Source organism: Myotis myotis, unplaced genomic scaffold, assembly GCF_014108235.1.
Source record: "Myotis myotis isolate mMyoMyo1 unplaced genomic scaffold, mMyoMyo1.p scaffold_m19_p_2, whole genome shotgun sequence".
NCBI classification, from domain to species: Eukaryota; Metazoa; Chordata; class Mammalia; order Chiroptera; family Vespertilionidae; genus Myotis; species Myotis myotis.
This window is the reverse complement of record NW_023416324.1, coordinates 97300233-97320016: the sequence shown is the minus strand read 5'-3', so window position 1 is coordinate 97320016 and position 19784 is coordinate 97300233. Positions and strand designations below refer to the sequence as shown.

The 19784-nt window shown below is 40.5% G+C and overlaps 1 protein-coding gene across 1 annotated transcript in view; it reads left to right on the top strand.

Annotated features, from left to right (window-relative positions):
* The window catches only part of SLC5A7 (solute carrier family 5 member 7), a 35112-nt gene extending 16706 nt beyond the window's left edge, over nucleotides 1-18406 (top strand). The window contains exons 5-8 of the mRNA XM_036350968.1: nucleotides 3527-3670; nucleotides 6920-7073; nucleotides 13609-13826; nucleotides 14773-18406. Coding sequence (XP_036206861.1) covers nucleotides 3527-3670; nucleotides 6920-7073; nucleotides 13609-13826; nucleotides 14773-15402 — 1146 coding nt within the window. The 3' untranslated portion in view covers nucleotides 15403-18406. The remainder of the gene's footprint in view (nucleotides 1-3526; nucleotides 3671-6919; nucleotides 7074-13608; nucleotides 13827-14772) is intronic.
* Nucleotides 18407-19784: the final 1378 nt, after the last annotated feature.

The following is a 19784-nucleotide window of genomic DNA, read 5'->3' as shown; positions in this document are numbered from 1 at the left end:
GTTAGAGTGTCAGCCCATGCACCAAAGGGTTGCTGGTTCAATTCCAGGTCCAGGGCAGGTATCTAGGTTGCAGGTTCAGTCCCCAGCCTCGGCCTGGGAAAGTGCTGTAGGGAACCAATTGATGTGTCTCTCTCACATTGGTGTTTCTCTCTCTCCTTCTCCATCACTCCTTTCCACTATCTTTAAAAATAAATGAAAAAATATCCTTGGGTGAGAATTAAAAAATTTTTAAAAATTTGATTATTATAATTGTACATTTAATAATATCCACCACCTAAGACATACTGAAGTATACAGTAAATTGAATATGCACTCTGTGCTGATTCGTGCATATACATGACCTCAGGTGTGTATCCTACAAGAGCAACACCCTGTGCAAAGGCCATGGACAGTGAGCTAAGACTGCTTGATCATGACTCATTTCCCATGGGTGATCTAAGCACCCTTGGTTCTCTTTGATATTTTTTTTAATATCATGAAAAGCTTTTAACTCTATTAATGTTTATACTAGATACTTAAAAAGGAAAAATGAAGAATGAATTTTATACTTATATCTGGTTCTTTGTTCTTTACTTCCTTGCATCTCTAATATACAGGAGGAACATTTAAAAGAATGAATTACAGTTACAATTATAGTTTAGCCATTAATTTACATAATTATAATATTTAACAATGATTACAATATTTTCTCTTTTTCTTCTAGACATTTTATTTGCATTTCCAAGAATTTTACTCACTTATATTTTAGTTAAATTAAAAAAATATTTAATAGCTCAAGGATTTCTACATTTGTATTTTTAAATATCCAAAAGCAAGTGACAGTGCTAAAATTCTGAGTTTTCTTAGCATAAACTTCCAGAAATACAGCTCCATTATGAATGTTAGAGATGAGTTTAGTTTGGCATATGACAGCTCTCAAAAAAGATGTACTTGGTATTCTAATGAACACAGCTCCAGGGATGAATCTATTTATTCACGAAGTATTGCTTTGTATAAGACCAGAACTTAAAATACATAAGTGCATAGATCAAATGTGCTAGTAAAACCATGCAGGGAAAATGTATGTAAGGATGCGTTTTAGAGTGGGCTTCTGCTACAAAATGTATCTAATTGATAATGAATCAAGTTCTATTTGTAACTACTTCAGGCCTTATTAAATTGGTGGAATAAAAAGCTAAATACAGGTTCTTCTTTAAGCTTCAAAGTGCTATGCACACATATATTATTAATCAACTTACAGCATAAACCATCTCCTCTTCTCAGATTCCTTAATTCTGTTGATTTTATCATCACCCTACAACTGTAAACTTGAGGTTCATATGTTAGTTATTTTTCCTTCTGACTTCTTTCTTCTTATTGTAATTGATGACTGTTGAATCTTTCTTTATAATTCTTTTTTGTAACAATATCTTTCATTTCCATTATCATTACTCAGCTTCAGGGCTTTATATGGGTTATATCAGTGCCACCTTATTACTCTTCCTGACTCCTCCCTTTTTGTAAACTCACTGTTCATATCTATGATAAGAAAATGAAGAAGACATTTTACAAAAATATTTTTTAAATCCAGAAGGAATTCCTCTAGCTTCTAGTTGTAACAAAACAAAATAAAAATCTCTTAGCTTACAATTCAAGGTTCTCTCCACATATCTATCTCTATGTATCCCATTTCCCTAAGCCACCATCATGCAAGCAAAGCGCCTAACCCAACAGTGTGTACATGTACTCATGTACACGTGCACACATGTGTGTGTGTGCGCACGCACACACACACACACACACACACATACACACACACACACACACACACACACACACTATATTCTGCTGTTTACCTTGCTCCACATAGACCACCTGTCCCTTAACTTGCTTCTTCTACAAATCAGGTACTGGGATCATACATGAAGATTTGTTTCATCCACCAATTTCTCAATCAAATCTTTCCTTGTCACTTTAATGAAGGTTATCTTTTTCTAATTTAAATAAAACAATTTATTTTATAATTTATATTATATTATATTATATTATGTTATGTTATGTTATGTTATGTTATGTTATGTTATGTTATATTATGTTATGTTATGTTATTATATTATACTAGAGGCCCAGTGCATGAAATTCATGCAGGGGAGGGTTCCTCAGCCCGACCTTCACCCTCTCGCAATCCTGGACCTCTGGCTCCTAATCCCTTGCCGGCCTGCCTGCCTGATCTCCCCTAACCACTCTGCCTGCCTGCCTGATCTCCCCTAACTACTCTGCCTGCCTGCCTAATCGCCCCTAACCACGTCTGCCTGCCAGCCTCATTGCCCGTAACTGCTCTGCCTGCCTGCCAGATAGCCCCTAACCACTCGCCTGCTGCCTGATCACCCCTAACCACCTCTGACTTGGCCCCTGCCACCGAGGCTTCATTAGGAAGGATGTCCGGAGTGACCTCCAGAAGGTTGTGTGGCTGCCCATTCTATTTAGCATATTACGCTCTTATTATTATAGATTATATTATTTATATTATATTGTGTTATGTTATGTTATGTTATGTTATGTTATGTTATGTTACATTATATTATATTATATTATATTATATTATATTATATTTTATATTATATCTTATTATATTATATTATATTATATTATATTATATTATATTATATTATATTATATTATGTTATTATATTATATTATACTAGAAGCCCAGTGTGCAATATTCAGGCATTGGAGGAGGGTGTCCCTCAGCCCAGCCTGTACCCTCTCCAATCTGGGATCCTTCGGGGGATGTCCGACTGCCGGTTTATGCTGATTCCACAGGGATCAGACCTAAACCGGCAGTCAGACATCCCTCTCACAATTCAGGACTGCTGGCTCTCAACTGCTTGCCTGCCTGCCTGCCTGATTGCCCCTAACTGCTTCTGACTGCCAACTTGATAACCCCCTAACCACTCCCTTACCAGCCTAAGCGATGCCTAACTGCTCCCCTGCTGGCCTGATTGCCCCCAACTACCCTCCCTGCCTTCCCCTGCTGGCCTGGTCACCCCCAACTGCCCTCCCCTGCCAGCCCGGTCACCCCTAACTGCCCTCCCTTGCCAGCCTGGTCGCCCCCAACTGCACTCCCATGCCAACCATCTTGTGGTGGCCATCTAGTGACCACATGGGGGCAACCATCTTTGACCACATGGGGGAGGCATCTTGTGCAAGGGCATGAAGGTTAATTTGCATATTACCTCTTTATTATATAGGATTATATTCTCAACTTTAATGTTCTCCCCCCAAAGTTTCTAGTGACTTTTTTTCTACTTGACATTATTGGTACAGTTAAACACAGAAGTATGTTTACTTTAACTTCTCTAAGTCAATATTCATGATGTTCCCCAGATAACATGATTCCAGTTTCTTCTCTGTCTGAATATGAGAAACTACTGAGCTATGTGGTCTATGAAAAAAAAAAAAAAAAACCAAGAACTAGGTGGCTAAGTCTTGCATATATTAAACAGTTAAAAATATTTGCCTAACAATCGAATGTCACTGGTTGCAGTGGATCAGCGTCCCTTTTGCACTGTCACATCCTGCAGTTACAGACATTGGGTTTACGTCTACACATGCCAAATACCAGGCTCCTTGGCTGGGCACCATTGAATCATTTGAAGTCTACACTTGGCTTGACAGTTTTCTGTTGTTGGTAAGTGGTGTCTTAACTGATAAATGCAACCTAATTTTTTCCCTAAAATCAAATGCATTTTCAAGATTTAAATGTTTCTATGTAAATTTCACCTACTGGCTCATGATCATTTCTGAATATACTACTTTCTATGGAAGGATGGTGCTGACTGGTGTCAAAGTGGAGAGCAAGTGAGACTCTAAAGGATAACGGCCGTGGGATTGTGTGTACACATTCCTGTTGTGCTGTAAATGAAGGAACCCCATGCCATACTCCCAGATACCTCCTCAATCTGAGGGCCAAGCTAACTAAAAGTTTTCACTTGTATTTTGAATTAGGCTTTAAAAGTGAAATTCTTCTGAAATAATGAACTCATTTAGTCTCTACATAGTATGTAAATTAGTGGTGCTACAGCCTCACATGTCTGAGACAAACTGGGAAAAGCATCTTCAGGGAAGAAGGCCTGGGCAGTTCGAGGCGACCTGAGAATAACAGAACCTTGGGGCAGAGGTGCTATCAGTGAGAAGTGAGTACAGAAGAAATAAAGGCAGATCACAGATTAAGAGAAGAGGGAAAAACAAAGGGACCTACCTTCCAGATTTTGCGACTTTGCTAATTAGGAGGATTTTGTATAAAATAAAATAACTTTATATCAAAATTAAGGGGAAATTGTTTATGTTTTCTCTTTAGATGGTTCACAATTTACTATGATTGTACTTTGTCTTTGTGGTACTTGTTAAGTTTTAGCACTGAAATTAGATGTATCTATCTCAGTAAAGAATTTCCTGGTAAGAAGGCAGGAGAACAAGAACAAAAAAATGTTTGTTATGGAGGTGAGGGGTCTTGTTTTCCAAGGATTGTTACAAAATGTATTGGCTAAAGTTATCCTTAAATGGGTCACAATTTTGAATTCAATGGAGAAAGTATCAAGCATTATATATGTATGTAACTGTACCTGCATGATGGGTATGTTATGGTTATATAGAAGAGATGAGGAGATGCAGAAATGAAAGGCAATTTGTTAATAATAACACCATTGTCTGAGCAAGACATTGAAATAGAGACGAAGCAAAACCCCAAGGTCCTTTCTTCTATATCAAATAGTCCTCAGGTTTTCTAATCTTCAAGATAAAGCATTATATCCAATGACTAAATTTTTCCAGCTCAAAAAGTTATATGATTAAGTCATGTTCATTCTTTAAATTGTAAAATAAGTTGAAATGAATGAATGACTTAACTATAGAAGTGAGCCTTGAAAGTCTCACCAATGGTATATAATCTTCCACTTGTCATATAAAGGGGGATCTCTCAATCCCATTCTGAACTGCCCACTGTCCCTGGACTAGCACAAGGTAAGGCTGACAGCTTTTCTCCCCTGGCCTATTGTGATAGCCCATCAGTGGTCTCCCTGAAGTCGGCCCTCGCACCTCTCACTCCTCCAAGCCCATTTTCCACCTGGCCACCAGAACTCCTGTTTGTCAGTGGAGGTCAGATTTTACCCTACTTGTGACCTAAATGTCAAGAGAGATTGGTATGTAAACTATTATATATCAACTCATAGAATCAGTGATATTATTGAGCAATATCATTTACACAGAAGAGGTTAAGTATATGTTGATTTACAGTTTGCAAAACAAAAATTTGGAAAGAATAGTATAGACTTGAGACATGTGATAATTAATTTTAGAAGTTTTTTTACCTTTTTATCTTTTACTGTTAAACATGTATGGATTTTATAACAAAGGAATTGCTCTGGAATCAGTATGTGCCAGGCCCTCTAAATTGGCACAAATGTGACAATGACTAACAAGATGGATTTTCCTGAATTTAGAGCTGGGTGAGAGAAACAGGCAATTATATGGGAAACCCATTCATCAATTCTTTCATTCATATGATATACAGTATGTTTATTAAACACCAACTCTATGCCAGTCAGAGGAATGTGACAGCAATAAATGGGAAGGTATTTTCCCAGCTTTCCCTCTAGCCATTCCCACATACCCTGACTTCCATTTCCACAAAATGCATAGTGTTCTCATAGCTGCTTCATCATTCTTTTTTTTTTTAAATATATTTTATTGATTTTTTACAGACAGGAAGGGAGAGAGATAGTTAGAAACATCGATGAGAGAGAAACATCGATCAGCTGCCTCCTGCACATCTCCTACTGGGGATGTGTCCGCAACCCTGGTACATGCCCTTGACCGGAATCGAACCCGGGACCCTTCAGTCCGCAGGCTGACTCTCTATCCAATGAGCCAAACCGGTTTCGGCTGCTTCATCATTCTTTTTCTTTCTTTTTCTATTGGATTCTCTGCCAGGTACTCTCTTCTCTCTTCATCTCCATCTAGTGACACCCTCCCAGTACTTAAGGACTTACTCAAATGTCATTTCTGTAGGTTTCCCTAATTACTAGGCAGTTGTGCTTCATTGTGCCTTTCCACCCCTTAGTTTCCCCCAAATAAGTAATTGCTTCCCACTTCTGTTCCCATACACACTTGTTTATAGCAGGCAATACATTATATAATAGTTCAGTGTCACCAAGCTTTTTTCACAGTATTTCCTCAATATAAATTTTAAATATACTCTCAATGTAGGTAAATGTACTTATAAATTATTTATATACACTTTACTGATACATTGTATACTTTAATAAAATAGCCATATGAGATTTAGGTATGAGGTAAAATGAGTACAAGTAGAAGTTCTGATAATTTGGATGCCGAATGCATTGTCTGGAGGCTCTGCACACTCTGCTTTGGAGAGCCCTGCACTGCACTGACTCTCCTGGTGGACAGCGACCCAGAGCAGAGCCATCCCTGCTCATCTTTGTGCTCTGACAACCATTACCTTGCCTGGCACATACTGGAGTTCAGAAATATTCATTGGGCTGTATTGATTCAAATTTTAAAAAGCCATGTTTTCAGAATCTTAATTTTTTGAGGCAATTTTGTGGTGGTTAGTTCCTCCAGATAAGAATAAAGAGACTTCTAGGACATTGTAATGCAGCTTAGAGTAGCTAGATTTAGGAAAAGATTGTCTTGTGTAATTACGAAGGAAAAGAATTGGAAGAAATTTCACACAATTGTAAATATGATAATAACAAAATAATAACCATTGAGGTATATGGCATATAGGACCATTCTTTATACTTTAGTGATATACATACTATTCTGAATGTGATTATATAAATATAACCTCATGTTGAAAGTATCCAATACGTGCTATTTGCCTCTAATAAAACCCTGAGTCCCTTTGGTTCCCATGCAGATGTTGGGTGGAATCCCATGGCAAGCCTACTTCCAGAGAGTCCTCTCTTCATCCTCAGCCACCTACGCTCAGGTGCTATCCTTCCTGGCAGCTTTTGGATGCCTGGTGATGGCTATACCATCTGTACTCATCGGGGCCATTGGAGCATCAACAGGTACCTCTCTTGCAGCTTCACTCATTGACCCACTCAAGCTCCAGCAAAGTTACCAATTGCCACAGTCCACAGCTACTCTCCCTCTCTCACTTCCCTCTTTACCCCCACATCGCCCATTGTTATAGTGTTTAAAAAATTGTATTATACATTCGTAGTCTCCAAACATTTTTCAATTTCTCATCCCACTAATAAAATATTTATAATCATCCCCTCCCCGGACATTGTTATATTTATCAACTGTGTATATGTAATCCTGTCAGCAGTTCTACTCAATCAAGGTACAATTCACATCTGTGCAGAGGGACTCCGTAAAAAATATCAATTTCTGTCTCACCCCACAGGGGTTTCACTTTGATAATCTAAGATAGAGATAGTACCAGGGTTTTTAAAGTCCCCTTGATGAATCAAAGTATAGCCAGAAGTTTGCCTGCCATTACCATGACCACTTTAAACCTGAAAGTACTGTTTTAACCTTTCAATTGTTTGTTAATGAAGTTTTTCTTCTTGGAGAAATCAGTCAATAAGTGTGTAGATAAAGATAAACTAAGGCACTAAGTCTCCTAGAGAATAGCTTATTCAAGTTGGTAAAAAGAGCATTATAAAATGTTTGCCTCCCAGTTAGCCTCTATCTCGAACATTTTTTAAATCTCACCCTTAATTTTACTGAACTTATTGATTTTTCCTGAATCATATGTTCCCATGTTATTTTACACAAATATGTCATATTAGCCCTGTAGGTTCAGCTAATTAAAATAGACTCCAGAAGTTGACCTTTTACTCTGTTGTGCTTGTAAATATTATCCAGGATGATACCCATAGTTTGTAGAGCTATTTATTGGATGACAAATTTTAAGAGAGCAGTTATGGATCATATACTATGCTTTTATTCCAGTTGTACATACACGACATAAGCAAACATTTAAAAAAATGTCTGATAATGGTGACTGAGTGCCTTTGAATAAAAGATAGTATTTATGTCACAATCAGAAGACAGATCTGGCCATTAGTGTATGCATGTGTGTTTCAGGACAATCCACTGAAAAAATATAAAATTTATTTTTTATGGATTAAGTAGACATTTTAGTTGCTGTTTTTTCTGGTATCATGACATATGAGTTAATGCTATAAAATTGGCTTCATCAAATCATGGCTTTAACAATTGTAATGGAAAATGGAGTGGGCAGGGGCAGGGAATGGCAAGGGAAAAGATTCCTATTTGATTCTATAATCATGACATTACAGAAGTTAGACAAATAAAAAAGAGCTATATTAATGTACATGTATTCTTTAGCATATGCTAGTACAGAAGTACCCCATTATCCATGGAGGATACATTGCAAGGCATGCAATGAATGCCTGAAATTGCAGATAGTGCCAAATCTCATATAGTAAGTCCTCACTTAGTACCAAATCTCATATAGTAAGTCCTCACTTAGTACCAAATCTCATATAGTAAGTCCTCACTTAACATCACTGATAGGTTCTGTGACTTTAAGCAAAATGATGTATAATGAAATCAACTTTACCATAGGCTAACTGGTAACAAGCAAGAGTTAGGTTCCTATAAGATCCCATCAACAATATAACAAAACTAGAGGCCCGGTGCATGATTTACGTGCACTCAAGGGGCATCCCTCAGCCTGGCCTGCACCCTCTTGCAGTCTGGGAGCCCTCGGGGGATGTCTGACTGATGGGGAGCAGGCTTAAGATGGCAGTCGTATATCCTTAGTGCTGCCACAGAGGTGGGAGAGGTTCTAGCCACTGCCACTGTGCTCTCCAGCCATGAACCCGGCTTCTGGCTGAGTGGCACTCTTGCGGGAGCACACTGACCGCCAGGGGAAGCTCCTGCATTGAGCGGGATCAGGCCGAAACGGGCTCTCTGACATCCCCCAAAGGGTCACAGGTTGCGAGAGGATGCAGGCCAGGCAGAGGGACCCCACTGGTGCATGATCAGGGCCAGGGAGGGACGCGGGAGGGAGGTACCGTGGGGGGGATCCAGGGCATGTCCTGCCCATCTTGCCCAATTGGGCAAGCTAACCTATCAGTCACAGTGTCTGCCCCCTGGTGGTCAGTGCACAACATAGTGAGAGGTTTAGCAGCCTTAGCAAATCATTAGCATATTACGCTTTGACTGGTTAAATGAATGACCGGACGACCAGACACTTAGCATATTAAGCTTTTATTATATAGGATGATACTGACTGAAATGACATTATTCAAAGACCTGATGTATATACTATGTTTTATTTTATACATAAACTGGAAGGCCAATGCACAAAATTCATGCAAGGGGCTCAGCCCTCAAAGCCACAGTGGATTGCCTCAGCCTGAGGCAACCGTGGTGGCTGCCTCAGCCCTTACAGTCCCAACTTCTTCTGGAAGGTTGTCCAGAAGGATGTCCGGTCTAATTAGCATATTAAGCTTTTATTATTATAGACTAGAGGCCCGGTGCACAAAAATTTGTGCACTTGGGGGGGAGGGAGGGTCCCTCAGCCCGGTCTGTGCCCTCTCGCAGTCTGGGACCCCTTGGGAGATAAGGACCTGCTGGGTTAGGCCTGCTCCTGGGTGGCAGAGGGCAGGCCGAATCCCTAGGTGCAGCCCCTGGTCGGGCTCAGAGCAGGGCCGACTGGGAAGTTGGGGAGCAACCCCTGTCATGCACAGAGCAGAGCAGATTGGGAGGTTGCGATGCCACCCTCAGTCACGCTCAGGGTAGGGCTGATTGGGGGGTTGGGGCACTGCCCCCTGTCACACACACAGCAAGGTCGATCAGGGGTTTGGGGAGCTCCCCCCTGTCACTCACAGAGTAGGGCCAATAGGGGAGTTGGGGCACCGCCCCCTCTCACACACAGAGCAGGGCGGATCAGGAGGTTGGGGTGCCCCACCCTGTCACACACAGAGCAGGGCCCATCAGGGGGTTGGGCGCCGAACCCTGTCACACACAGAGCCACAGGGAAATCAGGGGTTTGGGAAGCTCCTCCTTATCAGGCACAGAGCAGGGCTGATCAGGGGGTTGGGGCTCCTTCCCCTGTCACGAACAGTGCAGGGCCGATAGGGAGGTTGTGGCCCCACCCCCTGTCACACACAGAGCCGCAGGGCGATCAGGGGGTTTGGGCGCTGCCCCCTGTCACGCTGATCCCAGTGCCGGGAGGCCTCTCGGCTCCGCTGATCCCGGTGCTGGGAGGCATATTACCCTTTTACTATATAGGATATAGGCCAGGTGCACGGGTGTGTGCCGGCTGGTTTGCCTTGAAGGGTGTCCTGGATCAGGGTGGGGGTCCCCACTGGGGTGCCTGGCTAGCCTGAGTGAGGGGATGATGGCTGTTTGCAGCTGGTCACACACCCTTCAGGGTGGGGGTCCCCACTGGGGTGCCTGGCCAGCCTGGGTGAGGGGATGATGGCTGTTTGCAGCTGGTCACACACCCTTCAGGGTCGGGGTCCCCACTGGGGTGCCTGGCCAGCCTGGTTTAGGGGATAATGCCTGTTTGCAGCTGGTCACACACCCTTCAGGGTGGGGGTACCCACTGGGGTTCCTGGCCAGTCTGGGTGAGGGGCTGAGGGCTGTTTTCAGGCTGGCGGGTGACGGAAGCTCCCAACCGCTCCTTTTTTTCTTTTCTTTTTTATTCTGGGCCAGCTTTAGCTCTGAGGTTCCTCCTCTTAAGCCTCCACTGCTGAAAGCAGGTATCTGTTTTGTTTCGGTTCTATAATCGAAACAATGTATAACTCCAGCTCTGAGATCCCGGCTTGTTGAAAGCAGGTTTGTGGGGTTTTGTTTAGCTTCTATATTTGTTACAATGTTTCAAACTGCAGGCTCAGATGCCGGCAAGGCAGGCAGGGAACGTTGGTTTCCTCGGTCATTGAAGCAAGCAAGCCTCATGTTAGTTTCAAGCTGCCTGGCTGCCGGCCGCTATCTTGGCTGGCAGTTAATTTGCATATCTCGCTGATTAGCCAATGGGAAGGGTAGTGGTCGTACGCTAATTACCATGTTTCTCTTTTATTAGATAGGATACCTATGATTAACTTTAACATACTTTAGGCACACTAATAGATTAACAACCATCTAATCTAATAAAAGAGAAACATGCAAATTGACAGTACCTTTGCTACGTCCCAAGCCATGCCCCCCAGCCAATCAGAGTGACTATATGCAAATTAACCCAACCAAGGTGGTGGCCGGCAACCATGGAGCTGGAGCAAGCAGGAGGATTAGTTGCCCGGTCAATGGAGGAAGCCAAGCTTCCCACCTGCTCTGGCCGGCTGTAGCTTCTGCTAAAGGCAATAAAGTTTCAATTATAGAAGATAAATAAATCCCAGATACCTGCTTCCAGCCAGCCTCCACTGGGAGTTTGGGTGGCGGGGGTCATGGCCAGCCTGAACACAGCCATCAGCCCCTCACCCAGGCGGGCCAGGCACCCTAGCAGGGACCCCCACCCTGAAGGGGCTCTGGCCAGCCTGCAAACAGCCATCAGCCCCTCACCCAGCCTGGCCACACCCTCATGGGGTGAGGGTCCCTGCTGGGGGGCTTAGCAGCCTGCAAACAGCCATCAGCCCCTCACTCAGACTGACCAGGCACCCCAGCAGGAGCCCCCTCCCTGATCAGGGACACCCTTCAGGGCAAACCAGCTGGCCCCCACCCATGCACCAGGCCCCTATCCTATATAATATAAGGGTAATATGCAAATTCATCCTAACAACTGGGAATGACTGGTCACTATGACACACACTGACCACCAGGGGGCAGATGCTCAATGCAGGAGCTGTCCCCTGGTGGTCAGTGCGCTCCCACATGAGGAGCTCTGCTCAGCCACAAGCCAGGCTGACAGCTGCCAGTACAGCAGTGGTGGTTGGAGCCTCTCCCGCCTCCTCAGCAGCGCTAAGGATGTCTGACTGCAGCTTAGGCCTGCTCCCCCAGGGAGCAGGCCAAGCCAGCAGGTGGACATCCCCTGAGGGGTCCCAGACTGCGAGAGGATACAGGCTGGGCTGAGGGGACCCCCCCCCCCCGAGTGCACAAATTTTTGTGCACCGGGTCTCTAGTAACTAATAATAAAATAGAAGAATTATAACATTATGTTGTAATAAAAGTGATGTGAATATGGTCTTCCTCTCAAAATATCTTATTCTGTGGTACTCATCCTTCTTGTGATGAGGGGAGATGGTGCAATGCCTACATAATGAGATGCAGTGAGGTGACTGGCACTGGCACTGTGACACTGCCTAAGGGTTACTTAAGCTCAAGCACTGTGATACCAGACAGCTACTGATACCACAGTGACCTATGGATAGAAGCATGTATAGCATGGATGTATCTCTGGCCAGATTGGGTGGGACCATACAACACTGCATCACACACTAAAATGTGGTACAATTTAAAACATATAAATTGTTTATTTCTGGAATTTTCTAATTTCAGATCAAGGTTGATAGTGAGTAACTGAAGCCAGTGAAAGCAAATCTGCAGACGGGGAACTACTGTATAACTAAATATTAAAGGAGCTATCTATTAAAAAAAATACTTATGTTTCAAATCCTTTTACCACAGAGTCCAAAAAACTTCTGAAAATTTCAGCCTGGTATCTGCTCGATTTTTAAAATATGTTTTTATTGGTTTTAGAGAGAGAAGATGGGAAAGGGAGAGAGAGAAACATCTATGAGAAAGAAAAATCAATCATTTGCCTCCTGCACACCTCCTACTGGGGATCCAGCCTGCAACCCTGGAATGTGCCCTGATCAGGAATCCAACCAGAGATTTCTTCCTGAAGGGAATGATGCTCAACCAACTGAGCCAAACAGTCCAGGCATATCTGAACTTTTAATCAATAAAAAGGGAATTTCCTTTATATATCACACTTCTTATTTCTAGTAACTGATAGCTGATATAAAAGGAATTTAATTGGGAAGAAGTAATGCTGAGGAAGCTCCAAACCCAAGTTTATATACAGAAAGAGGATGAGTGAGAATAGCCCCTGTATTGTCTTCATCCATTTATGCCTTTATACCTGAAGACTAAGGAATGAAACATTGTGTCTGCTCAAATGACTGAAGAAATCATCTATGTTTCAGTTTAATACTTTTTGTATGATTCTGTACAATGGAATGCCACAATTTCAGAAGATGTAGGTAGGTAGGTAGGTAGGTAGGTAGGTAGGTAGGTAGGTAGGTAGATGATAGATGACAGATAGATGATAGATAGATGACAGATAGATGATAGATAGATAGATAGATAGATAGATAGATAGATAGATAGATAGATAATAGATAGACAGATAGATAGATGATAGGTATATCTTTCACAACCATATTCCATGCTGGTCTTTTGAATAAGACTAGGTATAACCAAAACCCATTAGAATCTAGGACCTAAAGGTAATTTCACTTGACCAGTACATACCTGGTTAGAGTAATTTGACTTTCCACCTAATTAAGCTAATTCATACATTCTGATTTTGTCTTAAAAACTAGCCAGCAAATAGGATGACCCCAGATTGACAAAGAACATATAACTTTTGGTTCTCCTTATGCTTTTGTTTCTATTCAATAGACTGGAACCAGACTGCATATGGGATGCCAGATCCCAAAAGCAATGAAGAAGCAGACATGATTTTACCGATTGTTCTGCAGTATCTCTGCCCTGTGTACATTTCTTTCTTCGGTCTTGGTGCAGTTTCTGCTGCTGTTATGTCATCAGCAGATTCTTCTATCTTGTCAGCAAGTTCAATGTTTGCTCGAAACATCTATCAGCTTTCATTCAGACAAAATGTAAGAGGATGTTTTAAATCTTACATTCTTGTTTTGTTGTTGTCTTTGTTAGTATATTTATTATGTATGTAATATTACATACTTATTAATATTATATATTAAAATTTGACCTTACTTTCATTAAGCACATAAGGTTAAATAATGATGAGTTTCACTTATGCTATATATAGGTATTTTTAATGCATGTTATCATTCATGTTAATACTAAAGGAATGTTTAGTTACATTGTTACAATTTAAACCCTCCTGTCTACTGAAAGAGTAATGAAACCTAAAATATCTTAGAATAACTTTGAGTTTAATTAAACATGTTAAGAAACTTGAGAACCCTAGTAGAAGTAGAACATGGTAAATTATTTCATGAGGATTTGTGTTAACATCTGTCTTTACTCTTCACTTGACTCTCAAGCCCACCTTTGTCCAAAACTAATCTCCCAATTTGGTTTCTTTACTATGTCTCGTAGCTGTAGAACACCATGCTACTGTGGGCTACTGAGGGCCCCTCAGCCCTTCTCCACCTTCTTCCTTGATTAAGGCTTTGCCTTTCTCTAGATTTTCTAGGACACTTGTTAACAAAATGTTCCCACTTGTTTTTGAAAGTGGTAGCGTTAAAGATGGTAGAATTCCTATGGAGAGAAGAAGCAAGGATAAACCATGCCTCCTCACTGCCACATAAGAACTATATCTTAATATGTAAAATGAGCAAAGCCCCAAACCCCCACCTTTGTGCTCTTCTTCTATGACAGCAGGTTAGCTCAGCTCATCACTGCCCCTGCACAGTCCTGGAAAGCTGTGGGTGATCTGTCCCTGCATGCTGTACTCAGCAACCTTCCCAAAAGCCAGCTAGATTGCTTGCTTCATAGGCTGTGTTTTAGCTTGTTTTTCCCATAAGTTGAGCCAATTGAAAGCAAGGAATTCTTTTGACCAGCTGTGGCAATTTCTTGCAGGCATCAGACAGGGAAATCGTGTGGGTCATGCGAATCACAGTGTTTGTGTTTGGAGCTTCTGCAACAGCCATGGCACTGCTCACAAAGACCGTTTACGGGCTCTGGTACCTCAGCTCAGACCTCGTTTACATCATCATCTTCCCGCAGCTCCTCTGTGTGCTCTTCGTCAAGGGAACCAACACGTATGGAGCCGCTGCAGGTTACGTTTCTGGCCTCTTCCTGAGAATAACTGGCGGGGAGCCATATCTGTACCTGCAGCCCTTGTTCTTTTACCCCGGCTATTACTCTGATAAGAATGGCATATACAATCAGAGGTTCCCCTTTAAAACTCTGGCCATGGTGACCTCATTCTTAACCAACATTGGCATTTCTTATCTAGCCAAATACCTATTTGAAAGCGGAACCTTGCCACCAAAATTAGATGTGTTTGATGCTGTTGTTGCAAGGCACAGTGAAGAAAACATGGATAAGACCATTCTGGTCAAAAATGAAAATATTAAATTAGATGAACTTACACCTGTGAAGCCCCGACAGAGCATAACTCGCAGCTCAACTTTCACCAATAAGGAGGCCTTCCTTCAAATGGATTCCAGTCCCGAGGGGTCTGGGGCTGAGGATAATTTACAATAGCCCATCTAAACAAAACACTGCTTTCTCAGACTTATGTAGCAGGCTAGTGCTGGAGGGATGGTGTGCAGCATGTAAAATATATTTAAAAATAACATCCAGGAAGACAAAAATCCATATAAAAGTGCACCTGTACAAGCGCAGGCCATGCTAGAAGGAGTACCTATGAAAGCATCAGCTTTGTTTCTCATTGCTGTTTCTCAGTCCCACTTGGTTATGTCTCTGGATAGTTTTCCTAAATTTCAGTAATAAGTAAAGCCCCACTCAAAGAACAGAGGGCCAAACGGAGTATCTTTATTATGAAAAAAATGAAGTAGAAATGAAGGAACAAAGGCAATTAGGTCATTTGATCCAGACCTTGTCTGCTAACACACTGGTGAATGTAGTTTAATCACTTCCCAGAAGCTATGAGCATGAGCACTGCTACACCAATGAATGGTGTAACGAACGAGCCAGCTGATTTTCTTGATGGATGATGCATCCCTTAACTTGTTTTCTTAACTATAGCACATGTTGAATATGCAATTTGTTTTTCTGTTAGTAGCGGCATGTATTACTCTGAGTATAGGCAAGCAAACACAAAACATTTTATGGTGATTTTTTTATGTGCAGGGTGATAGGAAAATAGAATCCATTTGCGTGGAGGAGCACTGGCTTTTTGAGTGTGTCCCCAGGCACTGTATACGCTGAGGAGAGTACCTGGGGCAAGGAAGACATGGGTAGTGGGCAACCTTAAAGCCATAAACACAAAGGTCATTAAGAAGAAGTAACAGGAAAAACAGTGGATTTTTATCATCATTTTAAGTTTATAAAGTTCTGATTCATGATTAAAGAAGTAATGTCTGGGCTTGGAAGTGAATGTGAGCCATGTGTAAGGTGAGGTAGCTCCATAGCACCATTAAGGCTAATGAGAGACAAACTGCGAGTCCTGACAGGAGTAAAACTAGAAAAACAAAACCCACCGATTTATTTATTTACTTACTTATTTAAATTTTTATTACACTTTATATTCAACATTATTTTGTATTATTTTCAGGTGTAAAGCATAGTATTTAGACAGTCATATATTTTACAGAATGATCACCCTGATATTTCTGGTACCCACCTGGCACCATACATAGTTACTACAATATTACTGAATTTATTCCTTATATTGTATTTCACATCCCTCTGACTATTCTGATTACCAATTTGTACTTTTTAATTCATTCAACTTTATTAATGAGGATAATTTATTGCTAAGAGTATGAGAGGTGCTGGGGTTGGTGCTGGGTGAAAGAGGTCAAGGAGTTAAGCAAAAATATCCCAAACAAACTCATAAGACACAGACATCAGTATGGTGACTATCAGAAAGGAAGGGGTAGGGGCTGGTAAAAGAGGGTAACGAAGGGATAAATGGTGATGGAAGGGACTAGAATTTGGGTGGTGAATAAACAATATAATATACAATTAACATATTATATAATTGTACAATTGAAACATATAGTTTATTAACCAATGTCACCCAAAAAAATTCAATAAAAATACATTTTAAAAAAATACTTCATAGCACTTTTTCATATAAGCCAGTCTTAGGCACTGGACAAATCACCACTACAACAAGTATACAGTGAATTTTATAATGCAGAAGAAAGCATAAAGTAAAAATAAGTCCTAAAGGGAAGAAGCATCAATTTTAACATTTGGTGTCTATGTAACTTTCATGAGGTGGGTCACTAAATATTATTTCGTTCCTTTTCTAGAGTGAAAAATATGTGTGCTTATATACAATGGTTTGTATCCATTTTAGAATTCTAAATGCTTTCCCACCAGTGACATAACAGGGATAATTGAAGCTGTGTGTAACAAAGCAAAGAAAACTGTTGAGCTGAAAAATTACCTGAGCATTTGATCCAATAAAGAAAAGCAGACTGAATTATTCAAATGAAAGCACTTTTTCTAAAAGTATTTCCTTTCTGTGATTCTTAGATGAAGTGAGGTTCATTCAATGTTGGACATTCTGTATGAAAGTGGTGATTGAGAAGCTAGACTTCCTGTTTTTAATTGTACTTGTTCAAAAGCATTAGATACTATATCTCTTTGTTATTAAACATGAGTTAAATTTACAGGGTAATTTTAAAACATAAAATTGAATAATTTTACTTATTGTAATATCCCATATTTTTAATGCTTTAGCAAACCTTGATGGTGAGTATGACATTGCACTCAGAATCTCTACAGAACATCATCTGTACATAAATGAAAAGAGTTCTTTCTACTCATTTATTTGCTCAGAATCTGCTCCATGCTCAGTGCCCTCTGGAGAACTTGCAAGGAGCAGTTTGGGAACCACTAAGAGTGGGCGTCCTAAGATTCTCAGACATTGATTGAGAAAAGAGCCAGGGGCGAGAAAAACATTAGAGTAAAACTACACTGATGACATAACTTGACATGTAAAAGTGATTAATTGATGGGGCTACAGTGTCTGGAAAACATGACACTTCAGATGTGCCATGTTTTCTAGCCTACTACCTGAATCATATTTGTATCCATTCTATCACCACCCATTTTTGTTTCAACCTATTTAGGCTTGTGTATTTACAGAAAATCTTGGTAACAGAGTACAGCATTGTAACAGAGTACAATAGGGGAGTTTACTCTCTTTACAGACATTTTACACTGTTGTCTGGCAATAATTGTTCAAAAAATCATGAAATCCAGTGAAAAAGAATAAATATTAATAGTGAAAATTTATTTCATTTCATTCATTTTGTAGAAATAGAAAGATGAAGGGGAAATAGTTTACCTTATCAAAAATATTAAAAACTAGATAACTCATTTTAGCCATCACATAATGTTCTATTTTATTAAACCTACTAGAGGCCCAGTGCACGAATTCATGCACCAGTGGGATCCCTCGGCCTGGCCTGCAGAATCGGCCGAAACTGGCACTCTGGCTTCCCCCGAGTGTTCCTGGATTGCAAGAGGGTGCAGGTCAGGCTGAGGAACCCCACCAGTGCACAATCAGGGCTGGGGAGGGACACAGGAGTTTGGCCAACCAGGGAGGGACCATAGGAGGGCTCCAGGGCATGTCAAGCCCATCTTGCTCAGTCCTGATCAGCCAGAGCCCAGCAGCAAGCTAACTTACTGGTTGGAGCATCTGCCCCCTGGTGGTCAGTGCACATCATAGTGAGCAGTTGAGCAGCCTTAGCATATCATTAGCATATTACGCTTTGATTGGTTGAATGGCTGACCAGATGACCAGACACTTTTGCATATTAGGCTTTTATTATATAGGATTATTTTCTACCTACTGTCAAACTAGATGATTTTAAAAGCCTAGGTTACTAGAAAATTCACTAATAAATGCTGAGTGAAATAAGCAAGATGATTTTTTAAAGGAACAAAAATAGTAAAAGATCAAGAGGAATGAAATAATAATTATAGAGTCTTTAATTAAGCACCTTCACAAACAAATTTCCCCCAGTTTCCAAGGAAGGAATAAAGTTGTGAAGTGCACAAAACAATGTTTCATGCCCATCACTTGCACTGTGATGAGCATAAAACAGGTATTAGAGACATCATAGGTATTAGAGACATCACAGGTATTAGAGACAGCTTTGTATTCTTCCAGCTTTGCTCAGTGGACATAATTTTCAAAAACCCATTCTCAATAAAAACAAAGCAACAGAAACACTTTAGACACTGGCTATATTAACCTTGAAGCCAATACCTGTATAATAAAGCATTAGAATAAAACATTTTATATTCATACTCTTACACAATAAACATTAGAATATGTTTATTGGGTAATTTTAGTTTCTTCACACATATTTTTCAAAACATCAAACCTGTAGATGCAACACAACTATAGAGTCACCAACAAGCTTTCAAGTACCCAGTGTCAAAATCCAATTTCTTTGCTACATTTGTAAGTAATGATTTTTATGTGAATATCGAATGTAAGCTTAAAATAATTTTATCTAATGTAATGGCTATTAGCTTTTTTATTTGGAAATAATAAATTAGCATTGTATATTAAAGATAAATCAAGACTTCCTTTTTAGTCTTTCAGAAGATTTACTGTGCTATAATGTATAATTTATTGTAAGTTTGCTACTGAATGAACAGATATATAAAATGTTGCTAAACATATATTTTTGTCTGTCAAAACACATAATAAGAAAATTTGCAACTCTACATTTAAATGTTTTAAATGTGATGGTTCTATATTAAATTGTGCTCATGCAATTCAGCATATTCTTGTCCAGGTTTGACTTTTTGGGGCCCTTTCTTCAAACAAATAAAAATGGTGCTTCAAGACAAATATACAATGGGATTGAAATAAACCATCCAACTACTGGAATTTGTGTAAATGCCAAATGGAAATGTTGCACCTGCCGAAG